The sequence below is a fragment of the Brienomyrus brachyistius genome, chromosome 19 (assembly GCF_023856365.1).
Source record: "Brienomyrus brachyistius isolate T26 chromosome 19, BBRACH_0.4, whole genome shotgun sequence".
In the NCBI taxonomy this organism is placed as follows: domain Eukaryota; kingdom Metazoa; phylum Chordata; class Actinopteri; order Osteoglossiformes; family Mormyridae; genus Brienomyrus; species Brienomyrus brachyistius.
In genome coordinates this window covers 6,880,023-6,902,383 of record NC_064551.1, presented here as the reverse complement: position 1 = coordinate 6,902,383, position 22,361 = coordinate 6,880,023, and the positions used below count along the sequence as shown (strand labels likewise).

Genomic DNA, 22,361 nt, shown 5'->3' with positions numbered 1-22,361 from the left:
TTGGGTTTTTGAATGTCTTACCTTCCTTTGGCAAAACTTCAGAGTCCCGCATTGCCTCCTAATCCCCCATCATCCAGCTCTTTATATCACCCTTTAATGTTCCCTCGCCCACTCTCTTCCCCCTCTCTGTTTCTGAAATAATAAGGTTTTATCTGCAGTTTCTGTTCCTGCTATTGGTGTTGGTTAGTTGTTGGAATTAAATTGCATGCTGTTAATCTTCATGTATCAACTGTGCTTTGAGCATGGAAAATGTGCTTTAAAACCAAATGTATTATTATTGATATCAATATTACTGCTTTTATTTAACCCACTTATACAGTACAAGGTGATACTCAGCCTGAAGCTCTTCCACAGGGTGCGACACACCCCAGACAGGGGGCCAGTTCATGCTGCACACATTTGAACACCATGGGAACAGCAAAGACAACACAAGACAATTAGCCTCATGTTGTTGATCTGTAGGAGGATCCTGATATACATGAGCAAACGCGAAAGGAACATGCAAATTCTGCACACGTTGGGGTGGGAATTAAACCCACAACCCTGGAGGTGTGATATTACAGTGCTGTCCACTGAGCCACCCGACCATTATTGCCCTGAATTTGCATTATCATAGCTACATTAACCTAGAGTTGGCCTCTTGTCAGTTTCCTGCGTGAGGTGGGCAGCTGTTGTTCTGGTGAGATGAACCATTTCATTAAACCAAACTGGGACATACTTATACTGGAGTTCTGCCCCCCCTGCTGAAAAAAGGTGAAAAATGACTCAATGGGAATGCAGCCTGATGAACGCACCACCCTGACTTCCAGGATTCTTCTGCTGACAAAGTGAACGAACCAGGCTGTAAAATCCATCTGGGTCTCCCCGGCCACTCAGCCATTATTTACTAGGTGTTCCCATCCATCTCGGCCGACAGCAGGGTGCACGTATCCTCCTGATGAATGCATGCGCTTTTTAATGCGTTTCTTATCTTTACTTCGTGTTAATATTCACAGTAAACTGAGTACAGACTATACAGGAGTAGGATTTGCAAGACAGCACATTGAGACACACACAAGCGCAACAAGCAGGAGTACATCCTCTCTGGCAAGATGAGATAGCTCCACGGACACGCCTAGTGTGTCATCACCGTGCGTAGATTAGAGAGTCATTTGGAAGCACCATGTTCCTTTTTGTGGGACAGAACAATGGGCTAAGAATAAGGAACGGGAAGGGTTGCCATGCGAGATAAAGTCAACGGAACTCAAGTTCTTCAGTCTCGAGTAAAATTGACGTGATACAAGTATACGGAATACTCAAGAGCAAAGATAAGGTCAGTGCTGAGGACTCCATTCATGTTGACTGATTCAAGAAGACAGGAGATACCACTGCAGTGTATTCCCAAACAAAGGAGGAAAATAGACACAAAGCATAGTATTGCCTTTGAGAGGGACCCTGTGCGGAAAGCTATTAACGCCCCCCCCCACTGTATATGCCTGCTCTCACCCCTCCAGAATCCCAGACGATTCTGATTCCAAGTCAGGGGTGATCCGGCAGAGGCAGAACTGCCTGGAGTCTCAGACGGCGGAGGGACAGGACCTGCCGGTGCTGACACTGGGTCCGTGCACTGGGACCAAGGCGATCCCAGCACTCAACCAGGTAATAACCCATGTCCTGTATCTGTCACTCCACCCAGCCACTATAGGTCACTGGCTCCCAGCACCACAATATCTGCAGATGTTTCTGTAATCCCTGCTTATGCAGATAGATAGATAGATAGATAGATAGATAGATAGATAGATAGATAGATAGATAGATAGATAGATAGATAGATAGATAGATAGATAGATAGATAGATAGATAGATAGATAGATAGATAGATAGATAGATAGAATGTGAACACTATGTCAGGTGCTTAGAATTTGTGTTGATGGAATAGCAAGTAATTTCTGGTTAGTTAATTTATTTTTCCTGTATAGCTCTGCTCTTTAACAGATGCAGTAACTTCAGATAATACTCCTTTTTTATTCAACAACAAGGTGTTAGAAGTTTTAGACAATGCAAGTCTACCCCCCAACTCAAGGAATCTAGCCACAGCAATTACATTGCAATAAGGAAAATTTAATATTTGTTATTGTTTTATTCTGAGACTGTGGAAATGAACTGGTACCGTTATGTGAGACACATACGGGTTTTTGGGGGAATGGGGAAAAATCCATGATGGCCAAGATTAAAGTGTAAACTTTAACGCAGAATTTGGTGCCTGCACATGGCCATCTCAGTTTCCCTCAAGCCTTCGCCTTCCAGGTTAGTGGCAGCGCTTTTAAGAGCTCAGTGCAGTAAACTAACAAGGCTTGGAGGCACGCTAGATTAACGTTAAATTGATACTGTCATGCCACAGTGGGTATCATAAAAACGCTGCCTGGACAGCACCCTAATTAGGATTAATGTGGACCACAGATTTTATGGTAAAATCTGCCCCATTAAACCGAGATATGTAAATGCCCTCTGCTTTCTGACCTTCTCATACAACACCATGATGCGTCCCACTTGCGGTACATCCACGTTGTATTGTGACGGGAGCTGATTAGGTTTGAGCACTACGGCGCCCCCTGGTGGTGAGTTTACATCATCCTTCAGTGGCAGTGCCTATGGGTACTAAGATGCATGCCGTAGAACAACTCGACAGCCAGGCTGGGCAAGTACTTTAATCAGAACTGGAGCGGGTATTTCACAACATAACTCAGAACAGACATGCACTGAGTATCCGAAACCGCTGCAACAGTGCCCCCTGGGGTCACTTTGGTTCACGATGATCTAATTCATTGTGGTTTGAGATATTGTTTTCACATATCTGGCTGTCTTGCAGCAAAGCCCTAGTGTATCCATGATTTCCTGGACTTCACACAATGGGAAATTTGTTTAAAAAAAACAAAAGCACATTGCTGTATCTCTTTTGACCTACATACCATGAAATTACATTGGCTGCACTTTTTTTTCCTGCCTGCAATTTTTAAAATGTTAATATTTAATGAAAAACCCAGGATCAGCTATTATTTCGAGACTCTGCCTGTGCCAGGGAGGTTATTAAGTGAAAAACATCAACGTGCACAGTTTCTGTGGCAAAGTCTGCCTGCCTGTCTGCATAAGTCTCACTTCTGCCCCTTTTGCTGACAGCTAAAACTCTTCCACCATGGCTAACATCCTCATTAGCTCCACTCTCCAGTACAAGTCGTCCTAATTGCCTCCAATTACATTCCATTGTTTTGCTACGTGTCTCGGAACTATCCCCACCTATCAACACGCTTCTTTAATAAGAGCGCAAAGCCCGATGCATATTTATTCTCCCCGAGAATTAGCGCAACTCACATGCCACAATGTGGAATTTCGCTGCCTGACACGTCCCCTTTGTTCACGGCATGAGTGTGGGTGAGACCCTCATCGCGAAATGTACTGTGACACACTGAGGCGGCAACATGGAAGAAGGTTTGTGTACCTTGAAAGGCAGGGTTTCCCAGCCAGGTCCACAGGTTTTCTTGCTCCAAATTCCCTGCCAGACAGTCCACATTTTTCCTTTGTCCCTGTTCCCGGGGAGCTGGGAGAGAGCAAAAACATGGATTGTCCCTAAGGACCGGTTTGAGAAACACTACCTTAAAGAAACATATATGTTAATTCCTGTGAGCAGAAAGTCATAATGTCTGATTAGCAGACTGTGGCATGTGACTGAATGCAGAAAAGTGACACCTAGCAGTGGTATGATTTATTGTGCGATTTCAAAGCAGTTATTCATTGTGTTTTTGCACTACATGGTTTAATGCAACCAATGCAAACAATCAGACCCTTATGGATCCATTAACACATTAAATCCTTGCTGTTGGTTGGCTCAGTGTGACTCATTGCAGCTGAATGTATCCGGGGGAGGGAGGCAGGTGGAAAGGGGGTTAAGTAGGCAGGGCATGAAGGCCCAGAAGAAAGCGTGACGTAGTAGGTTAAGTCCTTTTTTTAGTGCATGACACAGTGTGTCAACATGACTCCCAGCTATATTGTCACAAGCTCATACTGAACCAGAACCCCTTATGTTTTTCTCATTAGAAAGGATGGCCACATTATTCATTTACCAAGCAGAAGCCTTGCAGAGTGACCTACATAGCTGACAGTCCGGTACCTTTACATTACATGCCAGCCATAGGAACACTTCAGGTATAATGCACTGGCCTGGATTCGATTTGTACAGTGTTTATTAACCGTTGCGCCCCCTGCTGGAATATTCACGCACAGACAGGTTAAGATGTGTATTCCGGTGAGTCAGGCAAATGGAGAGACGTGCAGCAAGACGCAGCTGCGTGTCGAGATATGGGAACTGGTGGGAGATTCATAGCATGTATGCGAGCTTGCCTGGGATTACTACACGCACGCTCGCCTGCTCTCTTCCCCAGGAGTGGATCTACACGCACAGCCAGCAGATCCGACAGAAACAGCACTGCCTCGCTCTCTCCACCACCTTCCCCGCCTCGCAAGTGCTGCTGCTTCCCTGCAACGCCAGTGACGGCAAGCAAGTGAGTCTTGGATGTGTGTGTGTGTGTGTGTGTGTGTGTGGGGGGGGGGGTTAGTACTTGGGAAGACACTTTTGACAAACTCATAAATCACGTTTCCCCAGCAGCCCCCACTAGCTCGCTCGAGAAACCCGCCCCCCACCCTCCCCGAGATCCTTCTCCTACTGCTGGGCCCTCAGGACCCAGAGGACAGCTGCAGCTTTATTTCGAGACTTTATTTCTAGACTCAAAGCGTTTTCTTAAAACCTTCCTCTAGTTGGATAATCTTGTACATATAATTGTACATGTGGCTTCTAGTGCTACCAGACAATAGCGATGCTGTTCACCCTGAAATTCACACGGCTCCATTACTGCGGCTATTAGGATCAGGTCCACTTACTTGGGTTGCTGCTTTACTAAGCAGACACATTATGGATCCGGTGGACGAATAATCAGCCAGAGTTGTACGTCTGCCTTTGTGTTTAGATAATGGAGAGTTCGATGGAGACTGCGTTTGAAAGAGATGAAGTCCTGGTTTTGCTTCCACAGATCCACAGACCGGAGTCTGTGAATCATCTCTTGCTACCCGTGCAACTTGTCTTACACAAGCCAATCTTGCCCAAATGTGGTAAAACAGGCGCAATTTTTATTAACCTGTGCTAAAAGAACGTCTCAGGGACGTCAGCCCTCCTGTCGAGCTAGCGATGGTGCCATCTTCTCCGGATGCTTGAAAAAAAAAAATCAATTACCCTCAAACGCAACTTCTCCTTTGCATGCGGGGGGCCTGTCTCAGCACCCGCAGAGATCCTAGTGATGTATTTACACCCCTTTTAGGACACTTCTTTGAGCTCGAGACCCCTCTCTGGCTTGAGGAGTGGAGATGTGGAGTGGAAATTGATTAGAAATATGTTGACGTCTTCCCTCAGGCTGAGGTTCAAGGCAGGGCCTGGAAAACGTGCATCGGTATCAATTATGCTTCAGCAACTAGTAACAAGAATGACCTGGAGGCACGACAAGTGCGGAATACTAATTATTTTAATCAAACTATTTTCTTTTTCAATTAATACGAGCAGTCTCTCTCTGCTAGAAATGTGTGGGATGTCTGACCGCGGACCCTTTAATCTGGAATATCAAAGCTGAGAGAGAATTTCCACAGGTTCCCTTCCAAGACATCAATAATTATCAATAACTCACATTACGTCGTCATTTTCAGTCATGCTCAATGGAATGATAAACACAAAATGGTGGTGAGCAAAGTGAAAATAGGCTTGATTTTCACAGTGGGTTCAAAGTGCCATGCAATTTGTAACTGAAAGACTATGGAATAACTGACGTTGTAAGATAACAGTTGACTAGTGATGTATTACAATCGACTTCAGGCTGAAATTCTTTTAATGTCATTCATACAGCTACCAAAAATGTGTTAACAGTGACACCTTGTGGTGAAAGGTACGCAAACGTATTAGGTCATTGTCGGTTGTTTCTAATCAGTAATAAGTTTTCTTTTTCGATAAACAGTGTTGGGTCGAGTGCAGGAACATGATAAGCTACATTGAATTTTAATGGTTTTAATTAACTAGCAGCATACCTAAGTACAACTAATGTCAGCATATGAAATACATCTGAATTCAAAGCAGAAGTGATCTTATGTATTTCAGGGATTTATACAGTACTGTGCAAAAGTCTTAGGCACCCAAAAAAAATACAAATAAATATGTTTAAATAACTGTCATGTTGGTGTAAAACTATGCTGTTACGCCTAGCAAAGTGTGTCAGCTTCGCCATTTCAAAACCTCTGCTAAAATAACCCTATTATTTCCAGCAACCATACAATACACCCATGTATTTTTTGACCTGACCTCTAGCCCAGCTCATCTATCTATTCAATACCTCGTTCACTTTTTTAACTAATTAAGATAATTAATTAAGCGAGCTGGTGGTGAAATTTCATAAACATATAGAATGGTTCGGGTGCCACTGAGGAGCAGCTTGGGAACTGAAGTGGTGTTCATCTAGCTATCCAAGTAGATATCAGTAACTTTTTGGAGAACTTAAGACATTTTTACTAGTTTTTATTGTGTTACTCGTAATTTTCATATGTTCTTATGTTAAATAATTTTTTTTGTTCTAAGATAATGTGCACTTGCTACTCAGATAAATAGCGTTAAACATTTCTTTTGCGTGCCTAAGACTTTTGCACAGTACTGTACCTGTGTTGTCTTTCGCCCTGCAGCGATGGCAGAAGTCAGGCACGCACATTGAGCACCTGGCCTCCAGCTTCTGCCTGGACAGCGAGATGGCACTGGACGGCATCGAAAGCAGCCGCATGCTTGTGATCAGCCCATGTGAGCTGTCCGCCTACACCCAAAGATGGGAGGTGCCCTTCTCATGACGGAGAACCTGGGCCACATTGAGGGCTCACACAGAGACAGCGGGTCCAAATGGAGCCTCTTTAACCTCTGAGCACAGCTTCTGAAGCCAAGGAGTGGAAGCAGGAGATGGACACCAAAGATAGCCAGTGAAGGCGCGGAGAGAAAATGACACAGAACAATCTCCGGCACTTCCTTTTCAGAGTTGTATTAAGGATGGAGCACGGCTCTTTGAACCATCCTTCTTGTTCAAGAGAAACTTGGCGACAGGCATGGCAATTACTGGTACATGTTGACACTGGAGAATGTATGTTGATCTTGATGCCTTCATTTCCCTCCGCTGTTGTCATTTTTCTTCTTCCAAAAAAAGGATGGGGAGTGAAGCGAGAATTTTCATAAACACAGTCTCTATTCTTACGATGTCAAATGTCATCTGAAGATGTCATTACTGCTACTGCAGCTGCTGTTAGTTACAAGCCACAGTGTTTAAAGTTTCAAAGTTTGTGTTCCTCAGAGTGTTTCTCATAGTGCCTGACCTCAAAAGCAAAATATAACCAACCTGGCTAAGCATCTGACACAGCTGTTTGATAGCCGCCATCATTTCCAAATCAACTTCTTAAAAGCAGTCTGTCCTCCTATGCCATGTGCAAAGCAGCATGCACTGTCTTAATTTCCTGACACGTTATTGATTTCGTGGTTACAATGCTGAATTTGGAGACTAATAAGTAAAATACGAAAAGACTGTTCATTGTATGTGTTGTCTTATTTTTTTCAGTTAATCCAGTTATCTCTCAATAGCATCATACATGTCAGAAGTGGTAGGAATGTCATGTGATACGCTAACTGCCGTCACCCCGTTCTAAGGAAAGCAATAAAGATTTATCCTTTCCCTGAATTTTGATTCTGCTTAGCCACTCGAGGGCAGCTTCATCACAATCCAGACCTTCACAATTATGTTCTATGACGATCCATCCTTTCTCCCATTTTCAGTTTTTCTTAATAAGCTGAGGGTTTCATAACTACATAACTACCAGGGGCGATTCTAGGATTTGACAGCTAGGAAGGACCCAGTGCCTAGACACACTACCCCCTGGGTTCTCCACAATTAAACTTGCTGAGGTGGATGTATGTTAGAGCTGCCCAACCCTGCTCCTGGAGAGCTACCACCCTGCAGAACTTAGGCACAGCCATAAGCCCTTCAGCAGCACCTCAGTATTAGACTCAACTATGTTGAAGCTAAGCTTGCTGTAATACTGAAATGCTTCTGAAGGGCCTGATTATCTGTGTCAGGTGTTAAATTAGGGCCGTGCCTAAGCTCTTCAGGGTGGGAGATCACCCAGAGGCAGCCCTGGTTATATAATGTACATTAAATTACAGGACACAGGTTAGAAAAAATATTTTTCAGGGGCCAGAACAAGGTCTAGAACCGCATAAAAATGTCTGTACTTAGTACAGGAGCCTTAACCAACTGACTAAATTCACTGTAAAACGGTTCCTGAGGGAAGCCAAGAAATCACCTGAAAAAACCAATGACCTAATGCAGCCTGGTGAACCATTTGATGTATTTTCTGACCCCACTAGATGATGCTCTCTGTTCATAAAAGGGCTCAAAGCATGCAGCAAAGCAAACCAAGAGCGCCATCTAGTGGGGTCAAAAAATACAGCAAATGGTTCATGAAGTTTCATCAGGCCATCACTAGCTTGTTTCATTTGTAAGGTTGGCATTCACCTAGGAAGGGTAAACAGGGGCTAGGGGGCACCACTTCTATTAGGGTATTATCTCATCTCACATTTCTTCATTTATGGAGTTTTCATTCACCCCACTGTATTAGTGCAGTTTCCGTAATTTAAAGGCAACAGAATGTGCTACCATATTTGAGCCATTTTAACTTAAAATTTTGTCAGATGGTCTAAACTGCTCAGAAACGTAACCCAGAAACCCAACAATTAGTGATTAAATGTTTATTATTGTGACTAAAGGTTGGCCAAAAATTAAACCCTTTGTCAAAGTTTGATGAATCTCTAATCTTGGGAAGGCCTATTAGTATTTCAGTCAGGTGTGACAAGGCTTTTAAAGACAGATGGGTTTAGCTATACAGATTATGAATGTAAGTTCTTCCATTGTGCATGACTTTCCTGGATGCCAATGTCAGTTAATAAATATTGAGCAAGTTCCAGCACTGTCTAAACTGATTAATAATACAAAAAAGGTTAAAAAAAAACTGCCATATTAACTGACTGGCTTCTTCCCAGCTAAGTAAATATTGAAAATGTAAGGCAGACAGGAAACAAGTCTAGTGAAAAGGGAAAATTTATATATTTTTTGATTCATTTATTAGAAAGACAAAAAAATATACATACTCCAAATATGATCTCATGATCAAGGGTATGATTCTTATGTACAATACTGTGAAATGTCTTAGGCAGTGAAAGAAATCTGGGTAGTAAGTGCTCAAAAAAACACACATTAATTTTAATGCAAATTAAAAGTCACACAAAGCAACAAGCAAGAATTTTATCTGTTCTCCAAAAAGTTATCTTGTTGGACGGCTTGATGAAAACCGCTTCAGTTCCCAAACCACTCCTCAGGGGCGCCTCAGCCATTCCATGTAGTCATTAAATTTCACCACCAGATCAATTAATTAATTAACTTAGTTAACTAATTTGATGATGCATTGATTACCCAAACAAGGTGGGGTAGTGGTTGAGTCAAAAAAATACACTGATCTTTCAGATGGTTGCTGCAAATACTGGGGTGGTTTTAGAAAAGGTTTTCAAATGACTAAGCTTGCACAATTTGGCAGACATAATATCATAGTTTTACACAACATGAAGATCATTTAAACATAATTTTGTTAATTTGTATAACTAACGGAATCCTTTTCTTTTTGTGCAACTTTAATAAGGGACCTACCTAAGAGGGGTGTAACGACATACTCAGCCCACAAGACGAGACGAGACATGATATCGGGTTCACAAGAACGAGATGAGGCGATATTTTAACAATATTTTGAGTAAAACTTCAAAGAGGATACATATTACTGGAAAGCAGCCTTTTATTTAATTTAAAAGACAAAAAATGCTAAATAACGCAGATTTATGTTGAAATGTTTTAAGTATCACCATCATCGTATGCAGTAAGGAACAGAACAAATATCTAGCACCATAAAATATTTCACCACAAACTCAAACGACAGGCTTCTCTCCTATTTGACGTCTAAGTTGAACATAAAACAGAATATAAATAAAACAATATAAATAACAAACATAAAACTTTTTTTTAATGTTTTCTTCACCGGTGCAGTGGATTTAAGTAAAGATCTCTGATGCTGCTGCAAATGGCTTTGCATAGTAGTAGCATTAGCCGCTGTGTACGGCATTATTTTCCTAAAATGCTTACAGATGGTTTGTATTTTATCGGTCACCCTTTCTGCATTTATATTTTCCGCCGGGTACCCAAAATGCTGCCACACAAGACTTAAAAATGTCTGGGGCATCTGCTATGGTAATTTCGTCAGACGTCATCATGCTCACAGCAGCTGATTTGCAGCGCCTTCACGAAATCGCTTTTCACTCTTACGAGAAATCTCACCATGTTGTAATATCCCGAGATTTTGTGACACGAGATCTCACTACACCCCTACTATCTAATGACTGCTTTTGCCTCCTTTTCAGGATTTCGTGAAAATGTGACATTGCACTGTCATTAAACAAATTCATTGCTCGCACTGCTACAGCCTTATTCGGGTGGTGCTTTTCTACAAAATTTTGCACTCTTTCCCACATTTTACACATCTCCCTAATCTCACTTGAAGTGAGAGATTCCACCGTATTTTTCTCCACCTCCTCAGACGAGATCTCCTCCATAACCTCTTGCTGTTGCTCGCGACGCAGATCCATTAGTTCGTCGGTGGTCAGCTCCTGGCCATGTTCCTCCACCAGCTCTTGAATATCTTCCTCATTCACCTCCAGTCCCAAGGTCTTCCCCAAAGACACAATCTCATCGACAACTGGCGGCTCCTGTTCATAAGCAAACCCCTCAAAGCCATGTCCAAGAACACAATCAGACCACAGCATTCTCCAAGCAGAATTGAGGGTTCTCTTGGTGACCCCATCCCAGGCTTTATCGATGATCTTGAGGCAGTTCACGATGTGGAAATGATTTTTCCAAAACTCTCGGAGGGTAAGGTTGGTTCCTTCGGTCACCTCGAAACATCGCTGAAATAGTGCTCTGGTGTAAAGTTTTTTAAAGTTCAAAATGACCTGCTGATCCATGGGCTGGAGCAGTGGAGTGGTTTTGGGAGGAAGGAACTTGACCTTAATGAACTCGAATTCCTCCAGTAAGTCATCCTCAAGGCCTGGAGGATGAGCAGGAGCATTATCCATAACTAGCAAGACTTTGAGTGGCAGATTCTTTTCCAAAAGGTATTTCTTCACTGCAGGACCGAAGACCTCATTTATCCACTCAACGAACAAGATACGAGTGACCCAAGCCTTGCTGTTGGACCTCCACATAACGTTTAACTGGCTCTTCTGCACCCTGCATTTCTTGAAGGCTCGTGGATTCTCGGAATGATACACGAGCAGGGGTTTGACTTTGAAATCCCCGCTTGCATTAGCACATAACAAGAGGGTGAGACGGTCTTTCATGGGCTTGTGACCGGGCATCGCATTCTCTTCTGCCGTAATGTAGGTCCTCTTCGGCATCTTTTTCCAAAAAAGCCCTGTCTCATTGCAGTTAAAAACTTGCTGCGGCAGGTAACACTCAGAAACCATGAGCTTCTGGAACTCGTCAGCAAACGCCTCAGCTGCCTTAGCGTCCGAAATCGCAGCCTCTCCATGCCTAACACTACGGATGCCACTTCTCTTCTTAAAGTTATCAAACCATCCCCTGCTTGCCTTGAAGCCTTTGTTTTCGGTCGACGTACCCGGCAGTTTACTTACAAGGTCTGTGTACAAGGTCTTTGCCTTCTCGCAGATAAAGTTCTCAGTCACAGTATCACCTGCTAGTTGCTTCTCATTTATCCACACAAGAAGCAACTTTTCTACATCTTCCAGAACATGTGGCCGTTGCTTTGATACCCTTGTGACTCCTTTTGCTGCATCTAGCGCCCTTATTTCTTCTTTCTTCTTTAATATTGTGCAAATCGTCGACGTAGATTTGTTATAAAATCTTGCAATGTCGGCCACTCGCATACGTCGTTCGTGCTTCTCGATGATTTCCTTCTTAACTTCCACCGTAATCATCTCCTTCTTCTTACTGCCTTTCTTTTCAGCTTTTATCTTCATGGGGGGCATTATTCCAGTACAGTTCCTAAAGAAAAGTCACTACACTTGGACAAAAATATAAATTGTTGAGAGAGAACTATCGGCTCAGATCACGTGACGCTCGGCACACGAAGCATATACGTACTCGTATTGCAAAACCTCGCTCATCAAGTTAAAATGTATACAAAAAAATGCTCGTCTTGCAAAACACTCGCAAACCAACTTACTCGCAATCCAAGGTTTTACTGTAGTTTCTATTCGTTATGGAGAAGCTCTGGCTGCGGTTCAGTTGTTAAGATATTGCATTGTAAGATTACCAACCCTGGTCAGAAGACGGAATGAAGAATATTGTTAATTAATACATTATGTCGTCTGATCTGTTGCAGTATGTAGCTGGTTTAGCCATTACGCAAACGTAAAAACGATCGAGTTTTATCAAGCTTATTTCATAGCCATCGTTGCGCCAATGCACTGTCAATTTACGTTTATCGTTGTAGCTCTTTTACTGGCGTTAATAGAACATCTTTTTGTAATCCGCTTTATAATGTCAATGATATAATATCTGTAGTTGGCGAATGTCGGGCTGTCAGGAACGTTCAACCCATCTAAGGACGCGTAGTACGTGTTTCTCTCGTTTTCTTGTAATTGTAGTTTTAATAAAACGATCTTCCTCGTTTTTGTTGTAAAATATTACTGGTGGACTACATCTCCCAGAATTAATTTTACGCATACCTATAGGTCGTGGTACTGACGTCATATTGTAGCGACGTGGTTGGGGTATGGAAGAAAATAATTAGCCGGAGAATATATTGATGGTTAACATAAATGACATTTCTTCGGCGTTTTCATTTATATTACTATAGACCCAGTCTTGCTTCATTCACCCCAATGTATTAGTGCAGTTTCCGCAATTTAATGGCAACAGAATGTGCTGCCATATTCGAGCCATTTTAACTTAAAATTTTGTCAGATGGTCTAAACTACTCAGAGTAACTGGACTTAATCACAAACATAACCCAGAAACCCAACAATTAGTGATTAAATGTTTATTATTGTGACTAAAGGTTGGCCAAAAATTAAACTCTTTGTCAAAGTTTGATGAATCTCTAATCTTGGGAAGACCTATTAGTATTTCAGTCAGGTGTGACAAGGCTTTTAAAGACAGATGGGTTTAGCTATACAGATTATGAATGTAAGTTCTTCCATTGTGCATGACTTTCCTGGATGCCAATGTCAGTTAATAAATATTGAGCAAGTTCCAGCACTGTCTAAACTGATTAATAATACAAAAAAGGTTAAAAAAAAAAACTGCCATATTAACTGACTTGGCTTCTTCCCAGCTAAGTAAATATTGAAAATGTAAGGCAGACGGGAAACAAGTCCAGTGAAAAGGGAAAATTTATATATTTTTTGATTCATTTATTAGAAAGACAAAAAAATATACATACTCCAAATATGATCTCATGATCAAGGGTATGATTCTTATGTACAATACTGTGCAATGTCTTAGGCAGTGAAAGCAATCTGGGTAGTAAGTGCTCAAAAAACACACACATACAAAATAGCATTAGAGCATATGCAAATTAAAAGTCACACAAAGCAACAAGCAAGAATTTTATCTGTTCTCCAAAAAGTTACTGATATCTTGTTGGACGGCTAGATGAACACCGCTTCAGTTCCCAAACCTCTCCTCATGGCAGGGGCATCAGAAGCATTTTGAATGTGGGGGGACACACACTAGCATAAAACTAATATTTTATGTTAAATGTGCGGGGGATCCAAGCGAATAATTATGAAATGTGAGGAGGGGACACACCTCCAACTCGGATCTAATGGCGGAGACGCCCATGCCTCAGGGGTACCTCAGCCATTCCATGTAGTCATTAAATTTCACCACCAGATCAATTAATTACTTAACTTCGTTAACTAATTCGATGATGCACTGATTACCCAAACAAGGTGTAGCAGTGGTTGAGTCAAAAAAATACACTGATCTTTCAGATGGTTGCTGCAAATACTGGGGTGGTTTTAGAAAAGGTTTTCAAATGACTAAGCATGCACACTTTGGCAGACATAATATCATAGTTTTACACAACATGAAAATCATTTAAACATAATTTTCTTTGACTGCTTAAGAATTTTCACAGTACTACATCTTAATTAAAAGTGGCTTCTTGGACATCATTTAGGATTGACAGGAACAGATTTGTTTCATAAAGCGTTGCTACCATACAGATGCACCTACACAAAATTAATTTTAATCAAGTATAAGACGGATGCAGCGTCTTTTGACGGCTCAAATAGTGTTAAGGTTTTTTTTTTTTTTGGGTGGGATAACGCGTTTAAAATAGCAAGACGGGGGCATCGCGTCACGTGACCTGAATAGTCAAACACGCTGAACTGATGTTTCGGGGAAACCTAATGAACAGAGAGCCTGGCTGGACCGGACCGACAGTCAGTCAGAACCGCTCTGGCACTACGACCTCTCACGATACTGCAGTCATTCTTGCAGAACAATGACACTATGCGAGTAGCTCCTATTCGTTATGGAGACGCTCCGGCTGCGTTTCAATCGTTAATATGTTGCATCGCAAAATTACCAACCCGGGTCAGAAGATAAATGGGTTCAATGAAGAATATTCATAAATTATGCATTATGACGTCTGATCTGTTGCTGTATTGAGGGGGTCGTTTCCAGGTATGTATAGCTGGTTTAACCATCACGCAAACGTAAAAACGATCGAGTTTTATCAAGTTTATTTGATAGCCATCGTTGCGCCACTGCACTGTCAATTTACGTTTACCGTTGTAGCTCTTTTACTGGCGTTTATAGTGCATCTTTTTGTAACCCGCTGTATAATGTCAATGACATAATATTTGCAGTTGGCGAATCTCGGGCAGTTTAGGTACGTTAACCCCGTCTAAGGACCCGTAGTATGTGTCTGGCTTTCTTGTAATTGTAGTTTTAATTAAACGACTTTCCTCGTTTTTTGTTGTAAAATGTTACTGGTGGACTACATCTTCCAGAATTATTTTCTAGATTTGTGGCACTGACGTCATATTTTAGCGACGTGGTTGGGGTATGGAAGGAAATAATTAGCCGGATAATATATTGATGGCTAACATAAATGACATTTCTTCGGCGTTTTCATTTATATTAGTATAGGCTAATAAGACAGAGTGTTGTGCTGGTTTCAATACATGTGTCGAAAATATTTATTTGGAGCCAAGATGAAACCTCGAAGTAAGTGGCTAAATGGCTAGCTAAGTAGCTATTTTTGTTATTAAGTTTGTTTTTTGTGTGAATGAGACGTCAGTGCAGCGACGTCAGTTAAGCACATGCTGGGATTTATGTCTTGCATTTATCATTAAACTCGTGCCAAATGTTATATGTTAATAGATAGTGCCTCCGAAACAGTCTATGTAAACATTTGTTTTATGCCAGTTCCGAAAATCGGAAATTCTGATCGCCTTACCGGAAGGCTCGATTAACTCATGTTAATCAGGCCTTTTTCTAGCGGAATGACAGCATTTTTTTATTAGCCATTTCTTAATATATATACAATTTTAATATATACACAGACAACTCTCACGCATCTGGCGCGACACTCACTTTTAGACTGACGGTCACGCAAGAAATCTCACGGCAAATCTATATTCCATTATAAACCTAAAATTAACTACATCAAAAGCGCTGGTGTTGTTTGCAAACCCTACAGTCTATTCACATAAATAAAATTGTTACATGCATGTAAATGTATGTGCAGACTTGTTTCGAATTGAAAATCTTACTCCAGCCAGGTGACCAAAGTTGGCAACCCTAAATACAGTAAAATGTTACTTATCAATGTGGCAAAGGGTAAAGTTAGCTCATACTTAGTTGTGGTGTTTGGTCATTGAATCAACTGACACCCTTTCTCTCCACAGCCATTTCATGTTTACCCGGTACTTGAACACTGTGGGACTGAATTTCACCCCCACACCCGGCTTCCTTGGCCACTGGAGGGCGCTGTGCTCCCCCAGTCTTGCTAGCTGGATGTGTCGACCCCCTTGGCCTAACCCCAGAAACTACCCGTCTGTAAACATTAGACCCCCGGACGTTTGCCTACGTGTCGGCTGGAGACAGGCGCCTCTCAGCAGTTGTTCTCGCAAGTCTTTCCAGCTGTCCTGTGCACACATGGACCAGGCCGACAAAGAGCCTCCGCTGAAGCGGATGAGGAGTGCAGATAGGAGGAGCGCCAGTCCGATGCGGCAGCCTGGAGCCTGCAGGTCGCCTCCCCCCCCCCCGATGCGTAGCACTGTTGCCGTCAGCCCAGACTGTGCGAATCGACCTTCTCTGGAATGTGCCTGGACTAAAACTCGCAAAACTGTTCAGACAGAAGGTGCTGCAGATTGTTCCTGTTCGGCAACAATTTATCTAGCATTCTGTAATGGGATATTTAAAAGAGAAATGTAAAAGCAGGATTAATAGGACGATGAAAATCACTGTGGATTTTCTGGTTGTTTATTTCGCTTTTGAAAGTTAAACACTCTTCTACCTTTTTTTTTTTCCTAAACAGCAATAAAGAGACAGTGGGAAGACTTTTCTTGCCACTACAGGCACACATCCCCTTCTCAAGCGAGTCAAGATCCACCCTTTGACTTTTCCGTGATGTCCTACAATATCCTTTCTCAGGACCTCCTGCTGGACAACGCCTACCTGTACAAGCACTGCCAGCTGCCTGTGCTGGACTGGAGCCATCGGCTGCCCAGTCTCCTGAGGGAGCTGGAGCAGCACAGTGCAGATGTAAGCGAAATGAAATGATGCTTTATTTGCCATTTGCAAGTACATTGTCAGATATCCCATCATGCTCTCCTTTGAGAGCAGCATACACATATGCACTGTTGTAGGCGAAGCTTGGGATCTGAGTTCAGGGTGAGGCCATTCCTCCAAGATGAGGCCTTGTTCAAGGACCCAACGGAGATGTGACCATTCTGCCAAGGGCTCGAACCGGCACATACTGTATACCGGCCCCCCCCATACCTGTTCTGTCAGCTTTAAACACAGTCCTTGTTTCATTTGGCTGTTATACTGTTTTATAGTTAAGCAGATATTTTTACTTTTCATTAGTTCATCTAGGCAGTTAAATTCTTTTAAGGGTACAAGAGCAGTTCCTTTACAAGCACTTGCATATGCTTACAGTCTTTTGATCGAAAGTCTAGTTCCTGATCGGAAAGTCATGCTCGTACAATAATTATGTTACTTTGAGAAGTCACCTGACGTGTCCTTTGGGTCAATTCGACCCCAGAGTAGGCATGAGAGATGCAGTGCCAGTGGCTTATGTCCTGTTTGATGTCTGAGTTGGATCACCATCGTCCCTGGAGCTTGTCTCATCTCTCCCATCACTGTATATCACCGTTTGTAATTAATGGTCACACAGTGAGTCTGCACTGCTGCTCGTCTCCATTCTAGCGAGAACCTAACGCGGTCTTTCCCAGACCGGTCTTCAGGGACCCGCAGACAGTCCACGTTTTTGCTCCCTCCAGCTCCCAGTAGGGATGCCTGGCAGGGAGCTGGAGGAGGAGCAAAAATGTGAACTTTCCGCGTGTCGCCACCGAGCAGGTAGGGGAACACTGCTCTAACATGGCCGTGATCTGAACACCAGGTGCCTTGTGCCGCATTTACAGCTCAGTTCTGCCAACCTTTGTCTCCATAGATATTGTGTCTCCAAGAAGTGCAAGAGGACCACTACCTAAAACAGATCAAACCCGGTCTAGACTCTTTAGGTACTGATGTTTGTATGTTATTGTATAATTTTTTTTCCTCCATGCATCCATTGCATGAGAAAGATTTTTACAAATAGACATTTTCCCCAAGTCATGTGGTTGCTTTGCAAGTGTTCGTCTTTAGTCATAAAGGGAATAAACATCATTAATAAGGATCTAAGGGCAGCTTTTTAAATTCTGCCCGCAGTCTAGCGGAATGACAGCATTTTCTTATTTGCCATTTGCTTCAGTGCTTTGAAAAAGTAGTGTTTTTTTTTTCCTTCCCAGTAGAGGGCGCTCTAGGACTAATTCTCGCTTGGAAATCGAAACGTACACCTTTGTTGTTCTGCGTGGTCTTGCATGCCTGATTGTTAAAATCCACACAGGGTACCACTCTGAGTACAAGCGACGCACTGGCCGCAAGCCCGACGGCTGCGCGGTCTGCTTCAAGCGGGACCGCTTCTCCCTGGTGTCCTGCCACCCCGTGGAGTTCTATCGGCGCGGCGTCCCCCTGCTGGATCGCGACAACGTGGGCCTGGTGCTGCTCCTGAAGCCCTCCGGTCTCGCTCCCTCCTCGGTGCGCGGGCTCTGCGTGGCCAACACCCACCTGCTGTACAACCCCCGACGCGGCGACATCAAGCTGGCCCAGCTGGCCCTGCTGCTGGCCGAGATCAGCCGCGTGTCCCGGCCGCTGGGGGCCGCCGATGACACACCGTGCCCCGTCATCCTCTGCGGGGATTTCAACTCCGTGCCCTGGTCCCCCCTCTACACCTTCATTCGGGACAGCAGGCTGGAGTACGAGGGCATCCCCATCGGCAAGGTGAGCGTCCGGGGCCCCCCGGTGGGAGGTTGGGACCGCTGGTGCGCAGACTGTCGCTTTCCGCTCCCCCCCAACTGTCCTTGAACTGCAGTTGCAGCATACCCCCCCACAAACCCCCCTGCCAGGTTACATCAATGTTCCTTCTGCGTGGATGAACATTCTGCTGGACCTGAAGCCCCTTTTGCATGTCGTTTCTCTATCCAGGTCCCCAGAAGGTACTAAAGATGGTGTCTGCATGGTGCTCGTACATTATTGCTTTTGTCTTTGGTAAAATGAGGAACTGGAACTACTAATATTTATTGTGTTTGATTCCAATTGTATTGCATATGTATCTGGAGGTTTGAAGTTGCACAGCTAAGTAATTAACATTTTTAAACTTTGTTGTTTAAAAATGTGTTTTGTTTTTTGTTAAACTTCTGAAAATGAATTTGGGTGTAGGCGGACATTTATCCACGTTTGATGTGCTGCGGTGTCTTAGAATTACAGTTTTTACCAAAAAAAGAGTAACAGTGTGAGCACTGGAGAGGTCCACTGGGTGAAGGGATGTAAATGAAACATTGAAACGCAGCACGGGCTCCGTAGGTCCTCTGCTTATAAAGCAGCTCAACCCAAGTTCATAATATGAGTGCAAAAGCATTTCAAGCCCTGTTGGACAGATGGAGCAGCAGCTCGTGTAACTTGGAAGATATTAAGATGCCCAGGGTGTTTCTCTTTGGGGGGCAGGTGTCCGGTCAGGAGCAGAGCCCAAGGGGACAGCGGATACTGACCACCCCCATCTGGCCCCCGAGTCTTGGAATCAACCAGCGTTGCCAGTATGAGGCCGCGTCCTGCAGGACTGCAGGTGATCTGCTGCTCTCTCGTCACCTCACCATCTATAGCTTCAGAGCCCAAAGGTGGTACTGTTCCACTTGGGGACCTGGGTCCGGGTTCTAAGGGGGAAAATGCCACCCGACACTCAGCTGAGTCATGTGGCTTTAGTGGGATGAAGAGCAAAACTGTACATTTTCAGCACAGGGACGCCTTTGAAGTCTTATTGCATGTAGTGTCACTGAAAGGGGAACTTCCATCGGCACATCCCTGCTGCAGGGGTTCTCTTGGTACCTTACCAGTCTCTGGTTTCCATTCAGGTGTTGGAGGCGACATGTCCAGCCTAGACGTGAGGGACCAGGAGGAAGATGTCCCTGAGATCTTGGATCAGTAAGCTGCGGGGGCGGGTTCTCATTACTGACAATCACCAGCCTGTGTGAGAAGCTTGCGTGATGGACTTTTGAGGATAGAAGTTGTACAGATGATGCCCATTGGACGAGATTGTCCTATCAAATTAAAGTATGCAGTGATTGACAGTTCCTGGTTCGTCCCACTTGCTTTCCAGCCTCCCATTGCTATTTGAGGGGACGCTAACTAGTCATTAGGCACCAGTGTCCTCTGTGACCCTGAGGGTTGGGGTTAGACCCCCTCTGTATCCTGGCAGAGGTGTTGCCCAGCTTGGATAGAGGCACTCTCACTGTACCCCACCCCAGCACACCTGCGACCCAAAAACACTTCTGTCCACTGGAGATGAAACTTGACCTGACAGGACCTCGCAACTCCTACCGCACTTTCACCTCGGCGCCCTTGAGGCGCTTAAAGGGATGCGGGTCATGTTAATTAGTAGAGAGAAGTATGGAGGTCCAGAATTGCTAATGGATTTGGATGGTGCCCACTCAGCTGGTTGGGGAATCAGAGTCTGTTTATTAGCGTAATGTGAGGCTGTAATCTGCCCTTTGCTCGGTAGGGGGCGCCTGCCCAGGATAGAGCATGAGCTGCAGCTCACCTCTGCCTACTCGCACTACCTGGAGGACGGCAGGCGGCCGGAGATCACCACCTGCCACTCCAGGACTGCTATCACCGTGGACTACATCTTCTACTCTGCAGCTCAGGGAGACGTCTACATGCAACCGGGTACGGTGGGCTGTGGCGGGCGTGGGGTCGCAAGTCTTAGTGTAGCATAGTAGCTGTGACTACAATATGAAATGTGGTATGCACAGGCCTCAGAGTCGCACTCTCGTTCATGGATAGTGAGTTGGAGACGCATGCTGTAATGTTTCACCTACCTGTGGTTTTCCTTTCCCAGAATGCAGCAGGACCTCCAAGCATGGGCTGCACTTACTGGGCAGGTTGGGTCTCTTGGGAGAGACGGACCTGTGGATGGCCAACGGACTCCCCAACGAGCATAATTCCTCGGACCATCTGCCGCTGCTGGTGCGCTTCCGCCTGTGTTACTGATAGGTATCCAGCGCCCCCTGGAGGGCTGGCGTCAAACTACCAGAGACTAATACCCCAGAGTTTTCTTTTAAACTGGAATTCATGCACGCTGAGGAATTCACTTTGAATGGACTTTCTTGAAGAAAGATGCCTTTTTAAAAATTACATAGGAGTTACAGGATTCAAACATTGCATATAAATCTGGAGGTTTGACCAAATAATTTGGACCCGGCAGTTGACATTTTGATCCTGTGGTGCTTTTGTACTTAATGGAAACTAGGTTTTTAACAATGTTCATGTAATCAGTTCTGCATTGCAGAGTATGTCCACATTATCCGCGTGTAGATTTTAAAGGAGTCTGTTCTCGGTGGAATTAAAGTGTTTTAAAAACTACAAAAAAATTCTTAATTGTGAAAGTTTTGCAAAGTTGGGGACAAAAGTAGGAGCGTCAGTAGTTAGCCCAGCACTTGTATGTTGCCATGAGCTTGATCTTCGCTACTGGAGGTCACATGACCATACATGACAAAACCACTCCTTTTATGGCAGCTGGATCAGAACATCTTTCCTGTCCTTTCTGGGATCATTCTCATCTGGGTCATGGCTCTGGCTCTTAGTATATCCACATTTGACCTAAATTCTCCTCCTCTTAGCCCATCACTGCATCAGCTTTGACCCCTTTTATTCTGCGTTCATCCCACCCATGCTGTCATGAACTGTCGCTGTTATGAACATGTCACCTTAAGCCAGCGGCGTTCTCCTGTAAAAGAACGACTGCATAGCTACAGAACGCTCATCACCAGCAGTTCCCCACAGCCTGGCCTTGGTGTTAATTATGTTCCTGGCTCTTTGTACCAAACATTTCCTCCTTCCCATTTCCAGATTCAGTACTCAGATTGCACACCTATGTTTGTCTTAATGTTTCAGCTGTTGTGTAAGGTAATACTATTGGAATATATATTGATACTGACTTACTGTACTGATGCAGATGTTTATGGATCTGTTCTTAGTGTAAGACAAGGCCACCCTTTAATGGGCCCCTTGTTCATACTCTAAGACGTGCCCAAGATGACCATTACCTGATTCTTTTTATCGGTGATCTCAGACATGAGCTCTCAGTTTATCCACATTCGGCCTAATTCTCCTCTTAGCCCTGCTTAGAAGTACACTGAGTAATGTTTTTAAAAGGACTTTTGTTAAAAAAAAAAAAAAAAAACACAATCCCTGTGGATCTGCTCTCTTGAATCACACGTTTCCTAGCTTAGCCCCGCACTCAAGCCTGAGTGGAAGAGACGAAGCTCGGAGGGAGCATTCTAGTAGCCATTTAGTGTGCTGAGTGCACCGGAAACATAAAACATCATGTTATACTGATGCCGGGCTTGAGAGCACAGCTGAGCGATGAAGCCG

At 43.8% G+C, this 22,361-nt stretch overlaps 3 protein-coding genes across 4 annotated transcripts in view; 2 read left to right on the top strand and 1 right to left on the bottom strand.

The window, feature by feature from the left end:
- galnt14 (UDP-N-acetyl-alpha-D-galactosamine:polypeptide N-acetylgalactosaminyltransferase 14 (GalNAc-T14)) overlaps nucleotides 1-7,775 on the top strand; it is a 72,452-nt gene extending 64,677 nt beyond the window's left edge. Inside the window, exons 13-15 of the mRNA XM_048986123.1 lie at nucleotides 1,494-1,638; nucleotides 4,416-4,535; nucleotides 6,745-7,775. Of these exons, the coding sequence (XP_048842080.1) occupies nucleotides 1,494-1,638; nucleotides 4,416-4,535; nucleotides 6,745-6,903 (424 nt within the window). The 3' untranslated portion in view covers nucleotides 6,904-7,775. The remainder of the gene's footprint in view (nucleotides 1-1,493; nucleotides 1,639-4,415; nucleotides 4,536-6,744) is intronic.
- A 1,400-nt stretch (nucleotides 7,776-9,175) lies between these two features.
- On the bottom strand, nucleotides 9,176-12,818 carry LOC125715143 (tigger transposable element-derived protein 1-like). The gene is made up of 2 exons (XM_048986417.1): nucleotides 12,376-12,818; nucleotides 9,176-12,194 (listed from the first exon to the last, which is right to left on the bottom strand). Exon 2 carries the CDS (start codon nucleotides 12,176-12,178, stop codon nucleotides 10,469-10,471), a length of 1,710 nt encoding a protein of 569 aa, XP_048842374.1. The 5' UTR covers nucleotides 12,179-12,194; nucleotides 12,376-12,818; the 3' UTR covers nucleotides 9,176-10,468.
- A 1,470-nt stretch (nucleotides 12,819-14,288) lies between these two features.
- Nucleotides 14,289-21,231, top strand: angel2 (angel homolog 2 (Drosophila)). Of its 2 annotated transcripts, none has more exons than XM_048985751.1 (9): nucleotides 14,289-14,846; nucleotides 16,076-16,530; nucleotides 16,708-16,934; nucleotides 17,845-17,914; nucleotides 18,280-18,713; nucleotides 19,437-19,554; nucleotides 19,841-19,910; nucleotides 20,488-20,654; nucleotides 20,827-21,231. In XM_048985751.1, the coding sequence occupies exons 2-9, from the start codon at nucleotides 16,083-16,085 to the stop codon at nucleotides 20,976-20,978; spliced, it is 1,686 nt and encodes a 561-aa protein (XP_048841708.1). In that variant the 5' UTR covers nucleotides 14,289-14,846; nucleotides 16,076-16,082; the 3' UTR covers nucleotides 20,979-21,231. The 2 variants fall into 2 exon arrangements, with proteins under 2 accessions (XP_048841708.1, XP_048841707.1); XM_048985750.1 differs by lacking the exon at nucleotides 14,289-14,846 and adding an exon at nucleotides 15,187-15,392.
- Nucleotides 21,232-22,361: the final 1,130 nt, after the last annotated feature.

Bases quoted from the DNA above. Each gene is read 5' to 3' on its own strand.
- LOC125715143 (XM_048986417.1), bottom strand. From the start codon at position 12,178: ATGCCCCCCATGAAGATAAAAGCTGAAAAGAAAGGCAGTAAGAAGAAG.
- angel2 (XM_048985751.1), top strand. From the start codon at position 16,083: ATGTTTACCCGGTACTTGAACACTGTGGGACTGAATTTCACCCCCACA. The intron at 17,915-18,279 runs GTACTGATGTTT...AAATCCACACAG, and splicing joins ACCCGGTCTAGACTCTTTAG to GGTACCACTCTGAGTACAAG. The intron at 19,555-19,840 runs GTGATCTGCTGC...GTTTCCATTCAG, and splicing joins CGCGTCCTGCAGGACTGCAG to GTGTTGGAGGCGACATGTCC.